This window comes from Glycine soja, chromosome 8 (assembly GCF_004193775.1).
Source record: "Glycine soja cultivar W05 chromosome 8, ASM419377v2, whole genome shotgun sequence".
Classification (NCBI taxonomy): Eukaryota; Viridiplantae; Streptophyta; class Magnoliopsida; order Fabales; family Fabaceae; genus Glycine; species Glycine soja.
Genome location: NC_041009.1, coordinates 3,230,014 through 3,237,899, shown reverse-complemented (window position 1 = coordinate 3,237,899; position 7,886 = coordinate 3,230,014). Strand labels below are relative to the sequence as shown.

Genomic DNA, 7,886 nt, shown 5'->3' with positions numbered 1-7,886 from the left:
TTTTGTAAATTTTATTTACTGTCAATTAATTTTGTGTATTTTACTTTTAAATTTTTAAAAATTATGAATTTTATCTCTTATTATTTATTCATTAATAACCACAAAAATTAAGGATATTTTTTAAAAAAAATAAGCAATTAAATGTAAAAATCACATAAAAAATAGGTGCAAATTTTGTAAAAAAATATAATTATGTTAGGAATAAATTGGAGGAGAGTAAAATTTACAATTTTTAAAAAATTTAAAATAAAATACATCAAATTAATTTATTATTGGTAAAATTTATTAGAAAAAAAATAAAAATACAATTAAACCTTGTTAGCTTTATTAAATATAATTTTTCTCTCCTTTTATCCCTTCACCTTAAGTCTCCCTTCCCAACCACCAAACAAATCTTATGTCTCCACTTATAAAAAGATATAGATGTTAAGTTTATCTATTTATGCTTTGTTTGGTATGAAAAATAGAGGGGTAATAAATTAAAATAGAAAAAAAAAATAGTGTGGATTCTATGTAAGTTTTATATTTCTTAAACTCTAATTTAATTAAAATATATGTTTTATTTTTATTTTCTCTAATGATCTTGAGTGTTTACATTTGACACATCTTCATAAATAAAGGAAAAATAATAAATGAAAATTTATATAATTGTTTAAAATAACTAATGTTATTATTAGCATCATCATTTTTTTTTATAAAAATATTAATTATTAGTATTATTAATTTTTATTAACGATCTTTTTTCCTTTTTCTTTCCACCTTAATCATCTAAACCATCCTATATCTCTCTCGAAACTATCATCATGGACCATGTGTCCGTTTGCATGGTGAAGATGGCATTTTCAATTGGAAAGTAATAAATATTCATGTACGTATGCATTAAATTTAAGTTTTTTTTTTTACCTAAACGAGAAAGGAAAAAAATGAAAGGTAGAGGTATATTACAAAAAATGAAAGCGGCTAAGAAAGAGAAAAAGGAGAGAGAAAACACACACAAAAAAGAAATAAGGTTATACGAAAGAAAGAGGAGATAGCAAATAAAAATAAGATAAATAATATAAGAATTTTACACAGTAAACTAATAATTAAATATTTAAAGTAGTTATTTAGTTGCAGTAAAAAAACAATTATTTTGATGATACTACACAATTATTTTATATTTTTTTACCAATTATTATTTTATACAATCAATATACATAGGTTATTTGTTTATTTAATACGATTTGAAAAGAAAATAAAGAGAGGTACTCTCTGTTCTCTAGTACTTCGTATACAAAATAAAGCGATTTTATATTTATTAAGAAAAATAAATAATTATATTATTATATAATTTTTAATTAAAAATATATATTTTTAAATTATCATTTATTAAAATTTGATATTAAACATAATTTTCTTATTAAACGAAAAATATTTTAAATATAATCTCATTAAATAAATTAAAGTAATCAAAATTTGTTTATAAAAAATAACTAAAAAATTGTATTTTTTTCTTATAAAGAGGACAGAGATAGTAAACATTATGATTACATTGTTTTATATTTGTTACTGTAGACTGATTCTTGGTAATTGCATGGAAAAAACCATTTGCACTATCTATATCACTCTATTGACTAAAGTATTAACACTTGTTAAAAGAATAAAAAAAAATTGCGTAAAAAATATTGTTCTGTTTGTTATTCTTCAACTGCTTATTTTTTTAAAAATAGATAAACTTCATATTATTCTTTTCGTGAAATGTATCTGGGTCCGGTTTGGGGTTTAGGAGAAGATGAGAATGAGAAGAAAGAGTTTAGAAAATATTAGTCAAAGCAGAGAAAATCAAAAGGGATAAAACGCCAACATGACGAGACTCAAGAGGAACGCCAGACAATTGGCGGCAACAAAATCAACAGCAACAACGTAAGTTTGAAGGCTTAGAAACTTGTTTTCTTGCTCTGTTGAAAAATCAACAAGAAAATGTCAAAAATTAAAAAAGAATCCTTGGTCTAATTTTTCTAAAAAAAATGGAATATCCAGAATCCAACAACAGCGCTCCTCCACCGGTGGGGTAGCCCAAGACCAGTGACCACTCCAAATTCCAAAAGATAACCACATGATTCTCCCGATGTCGGTGGGCCCGCACCCACGGATTTCACACTCAATTCAAATATAGTTAAACGGCCATAAATGAAACAAAAAAATATCCTCCCCTTGGACCCGCAATAATGACCAACGCCAAATTAACAAACTTTTTTAATTGTATTTATTTATTTATGCAGATAGATTGGGGGAAAATAAATGAAAAAAAGGAAAAATAGAGTAGAATGCGGCTTTTTCTGCTACGCACCCGCCTTTTTCTATCTGCTGCCGTTAATGAATTAAATTAAAGGCCTATCTACACCACTATATATACCCTCCACCCTTTATTTCTCCCTCCACTCTTTATTTCTCGTTTTCTCTCTCTACACTCCTTTCAGCACAGCACAACACAACACAAAACCCTTTCCCAAAAAAATAAAAAATAAAAAATGGAGGAATCCAAATTCGGCCAAACCGACCAGCGAAAGCGAGTTCGCGACGAGTCGGACTCGGTCCTCAACTCGCCCGACTCGTTAAAGCATCCCCGAGCCGAGTCTAACTTGTCCGAGTCTCTCCGAGTTGACTCGGACGAGTTTGAACTCGCGCGGCTCGACCCGGTTCTTCTCAACATGCTGAATGACGCGGAGAATGTGGCGGAGCGTGAACCCACCGTGCTTGACTCTGTTATTAAGAGTTTCGAAGAAGAAATACTTTCTCCGGTTCCGAACCCGAACCTAGCATCCGAGGCAGATGTGTTTAAGCCGAACCTAGGGTACTTATTGGAAGCATCCGACGACGAGCTAGGGTTGCCGCCGACGGTGGCGCCAAGCGAGGATGTGTTGAAACCCGAAACAGTTGATTCGGATCGTGTTGGACCAGAAGGAATGGATCTGACTGGGTTTTTGGGGTTTGAAGATGATATTCGTAGCTACGAAGGTTTTGGGTTTGTGGGGTATGATGTGGGAGATAACGGTGGTGGTTATGTGACGATAGATGGGTTGTTTGACTATGCGGAACCCGGTGCCGATATTTTGTGGCGGTCGGAGTCGTTGCAGGCTTTGTAGTTGGTTGGGAAGATTAATTAATTAATTAATTAATTAACGTTTTGGCTAATGAAGGTGTATAAAGAGCCACAGATAACGTAGGTGGGTTAGATGTGAAGTTATTCTAAGATTCTGAAAATTTGTTGTTTCGGTTGGCCTTGACTGAAAACATGTTCTTTAACCTCTTTAGCAAAAATGTTGTTTAAATGTGAATCTGGGAATCGTTAAAATTAAAATCCTTGGTAAAACTGGAGTATGATCTATTTGAACCCAGGTTTTCATTCTTGTTTGTGTTTCTCTTTCGTTTGTTTGGATTGGAATAATTACATCCGTGTCAGTTTCTTTCATAAATTTGTTGAAATACTAGTATGTTTTAAGCCAAACGCAGGAAACGCAAACGAACGGTGAGAAAAACGAGGTAGTACCGTGAAATTATTTTTTTATATTTGGGTAATTTTTTATGGATTTAAGAAACAGAGTAAATAGAGAGGAAGTAGAGTGTTCATAAAACTGATTTTGTAAAATTAATTTTAGTTTAAATTGACTTTGAACTCATTTTATTTATGTTTAAAATTAAGTTAAAAATAAAATTCAGTATCAAAACTTAAATTTAACTTAATTTAATTTATTATGAATTAAAGCAATTTATATAATTTCTAAGACTAAAATCAATTATAAAAAAATTCTAACGTAAAATAAAATCACCTCTGTGAAAATATATTTAAAATTAATTTTCTATTTTGAATCAATTTTTTCAATTTAAATTGAAATACACACAGAATATATACAGTGAGTATTGTCACTTAACCATATTTTTATTGTTACTTATATTTTAAAGGTTAAATGTATTATGCACAATTTGGTCCTCATATATCAAAATTGATTAAACGTGTCTTTATATATGAAAACATTATCTATTTAATCCATGCTATTATGACGCCCTTTATTCATTCTTAATTTGATCGTTATATGTGTAATACATTCTTAGACCTCTATACAAGTAGCATATTTTTAATTTAGTTATACATTTAGCACATTCTTAGTTCTTATAAAAATCAAATTAAAAATATGTTAAATATGAGGATTAAATTAAGAACTCCCTTGTATGGGAATGAAAATAATAGCATGAAAACAATGTCTTAAAGTGAAAGATCAAATCGATAATGTTTATACGTAATATAACAAATTTTTACATATAGAAACCAAATTAAGAATCCACAACACATAGGAACTAAACTATGTGTTTAACCTATTTTTAAAAAACTGTAAAATGTGAGGCTAAGTTCAAGAAGAACTGTTGTGTTTTCGAGTTTAATTTGAATGTAGCCTGAGTGTAAATTTTTTTATACTGTTAATCAATAAAAAAAAAAATATTACAATCGTTAAGATGACAGTCAGTGTATACATTATTATTTATTTTATTTTTCATTTTATGTGTCACAAATATTGCTAAAGAATGGGCTGACCCATCCCACTAATGGGCCTGGATGTCTGCCATTAGTTGGACTATGTTAATTAACTAAACATTTCCTTGCGTACGTCTATGTCGATTTTGTTATTATAATTTTCTGCTGTTAAGCTAGAGTTTTACATACTTCAGTCTCTGGGATGACTTTGGAGAAAGAGGAATAGTTTTGCTTTCGGATTCCCCATTCCCAAAAAAAGATAAATCATTTTCATGCTATGAAAAGAAAAACAACTAATGCGGTTGGATGTCTCAATGGAGAATGGACCACAAAAATAAAGACATAAATACTAATGCACGATCAAAGAGCCGAGTAATTATGGGAAGATAAAAAAAGGAAGACATATATGGTTTGGATGGAAGAGATTTATACATGAGAAGATTCAAGTAAGAATGTGACATGTCACATGTGTAATGCTTTTTCCAAAAACAAAGTATTCTCTTTGTACGTGGCATATACATAAAGTGGAATAAGAAGCCAAGTATACTTTACTGGGAGCCCAGCTTATCTTATTACAAGTAGAATCCAATTCTTCAAATAAAAGGATAATCCTTGTATTGTTATCCAGCTGACTTTAAACTTTTTTTGGTTCTCAAAGTTACCTTTTTGCTTTAACAAAATCCACTTTTCCTTTACCGTTCATACTGTATTGGTTCTGAAACAATTCCGTTTCTGTACCAGCCTCCTCCAGCCATCTTTTTTTTTCCCCTTCTTTTTCTGTAAGGTTTTACAGTTATTGATTAACATATCTTTGGTAGTAATAATATTGACTACAATGGTTGTTACTTGTTACATAATAGTAAAGAGAGTACTCTAAATAAATGGTTGTCAAGAATGACTAGGTTTGACTAAATTGATCATCCATTCCATGCAAGCCTCTAAATAAATGCTGTGCGTGGCAAGTTAATACCCACAGGATGTCGCAATTAAGATATAACTGCAGATTGAGATAATGGATACACAAAAACACTCAATTAAGCGCGAACAATTATGAGAAAAAGGACCAAAAACCAACAGTGACCACCCATAACGAAATTGGAACACATATGGCAAGATAAAAAGACACAGAAATAGCCTCATCGCCTCATAAATTGTTGTTGGTCAAGTTACTTGCGATTACATTACATACACATGCAGCTTATTGCAATTGCGATGTAGTTCTGAAAGTATCTATAACCGTGATATTGCGGTTGTAATTAAGGTGTTAATTACGGTAAATCAAGTGACAAAAGTATTATGTTAGTTGTCCATATGTTTGGGATTTTATTAAGTTTTAATCTTTTGACTCTTTTTTCTTTTTTTAAACCAAGGTTTGCTAGCCTCCCTTAAATCCTAATAATCTCAACTAAGTTGACACCCGTAACGCCCAAGATTCTAAGCAATAAACCGAGAAATATTATACCAAAAGGGAGGAAAATATAAGTACAAAAATCATGAGGGGTAAAACCAAACCCATGGAAGAGAAATTATGAGAATCTTTAGCTTATAGGCTTTAGACTTAAGGTTCAATTGTCATTTGTCAATAGTTGAATTACGTACACAAACACGAACAGGAAGTGTCAACAATAGTTTTTATCATTTTTCTTTATTAAATTGAGTTAAAGCATGAGAAATCAGTTTTTTGGGTTTTCTATTCAATACCTGTATGTTGTGGGGATGGAGTTCTTTAATATAATGTTGGAGTGGGTGCACTTATAATTTAGATTATCTGGCCGTTTTTCGATTCCTATCTCGTTTTTCTTTTACTTTAAGAATATATATATATAGCACTATAACTTTCAAAATTCAATAATTTTCTTAAAACTCAGGGTTAAATTGAAAGTTTATATTTTATATATGTAAAATTTCATAATAATTTAAAATCATTTATCATTTTATTTATATAAATTAAAATTAATATAATATAAAATTTTAAAAATATATTAAAATATAAATTATTTGATTATCTTCTTTTTATTATTTAATTTTGATAAAATTTAACATAAACAATTATAATAATATGTAAATATAATTTATCATTAGATCAATATAAATCACATTTTATATCAGATTATAAAAATGATATAATAATTGAAAAAGTTATATATATATATAACAAAATAAAGAAGATAAGTAAGTTGCATCTCACTTGCATGCCTCGGAAAGTTAGGAATTTAAGGCAAATTGCATACGTTGTATTGTATTGTATGTGGAGGTCACGACAACTCATTGGAGTTGGTATCGTCGGTGATGACGATGCAAAGCTACTACGGTTTAAGCCGTGTTTAATTACTCAAAAAAAAAAAATCAAAATGTTTATTTTTTTAGCGAAATCAAATTGTTTCTAAAAAAACAAGTGTTTTAATTTAAAATATAAAAAAATGTTAGAAAATGTTTCCTCAGTCCACCATCATCTTGTATGTGTAGTAGTCTTAGCTAGCTCAAGTGTGTAAGTAATCTAGAACGGTGTTGCATGTAGTGGCAGCAAAATGGGCTAAGCAAACCCATTGCGGGCTGCCCTGATTTTGGTCAAATTTGGTCCTTTAAATTTATGCTAAAATCTGGCACTGTGTTGCAAAATAGAAACGTCTTAAATATTCGGTATTTTTTTATGATGAAATATGAGATTTTTTTATTCCAAAATAAAAATTAATTTCACAAATGCGTGACTGTCATTGATTAAAGAAATTTTTGTATATAGTGACAATCAAACACAAAATTTTCTACTAAATAAATTTGCTCGTACAAATATAATGAGATTTCACACCAGTATATAAAATCCTTTGGATTATCAAATACAAGGTATTTGAGAAGAGTGAAAATTTTATAAGTTGAATTATTAACTTTTATGACAAAAAATGCTTAAATGTTTTATTGATTAACTCTTACTCATATACAGTCCCAATCACCAACATTTTTCACATAAGATTATCATATGCAATTTTATTTTGGTAAATTATGTTTTTAAATTTTTCATTAATTTGATGTCATCAATTTTTACTAAGAGATAAAGATTTAAAAAATTATTTAATAAAAAAATACTATATGTGATAATTATGACCTTTTGACATGTGGAAAGTCAATGAGTAACTAACATTGCTTTATAATTATTTAAGATATAAATTATAAGTGTTGTTGTAAAACTAACTATTCAAATAGTTAAAAAGTATAAAATAATAAAATAAAATAAAATAATGATTTATTTAAAAAATATTACAAGAAAAACAAATAAATATTTTGAAGATAAAATTAGAAGAAAATATAAAAAATTAAAATTAACATTTTAAAAAACGTTAAAAATTATTAAAAAAATTTATTTGTGAAATAATCAAACAAA

At 28.7% G+C, this 7,886-nt stretch overlaps 1 protein-coding gene across 1 annotated transcript; it reads left to right on the top strand.

The window, feature by feature from the left end:
* The first annotated feature begins 2,405 nt into the window (after window positions 1–2,405).
* On the top strand, window positions 2,406–3,430 carry LOC114421185. Its single transcript, XM_028387016.1, has one exon. The coding sequence runs from the start codon at window positions 2,511–2,513 to the stop codon at window positions 3,123–3,125; it is 615 nt and encodes a 204-aa protein (XP_028242817.1). The 5' UTR covers window positions 2,406–2,510; the 3' UTR covers window positions 3,126–3,430.
* Window positions 3,431–7,886: the final 4,456 nt, after the last annotated feature.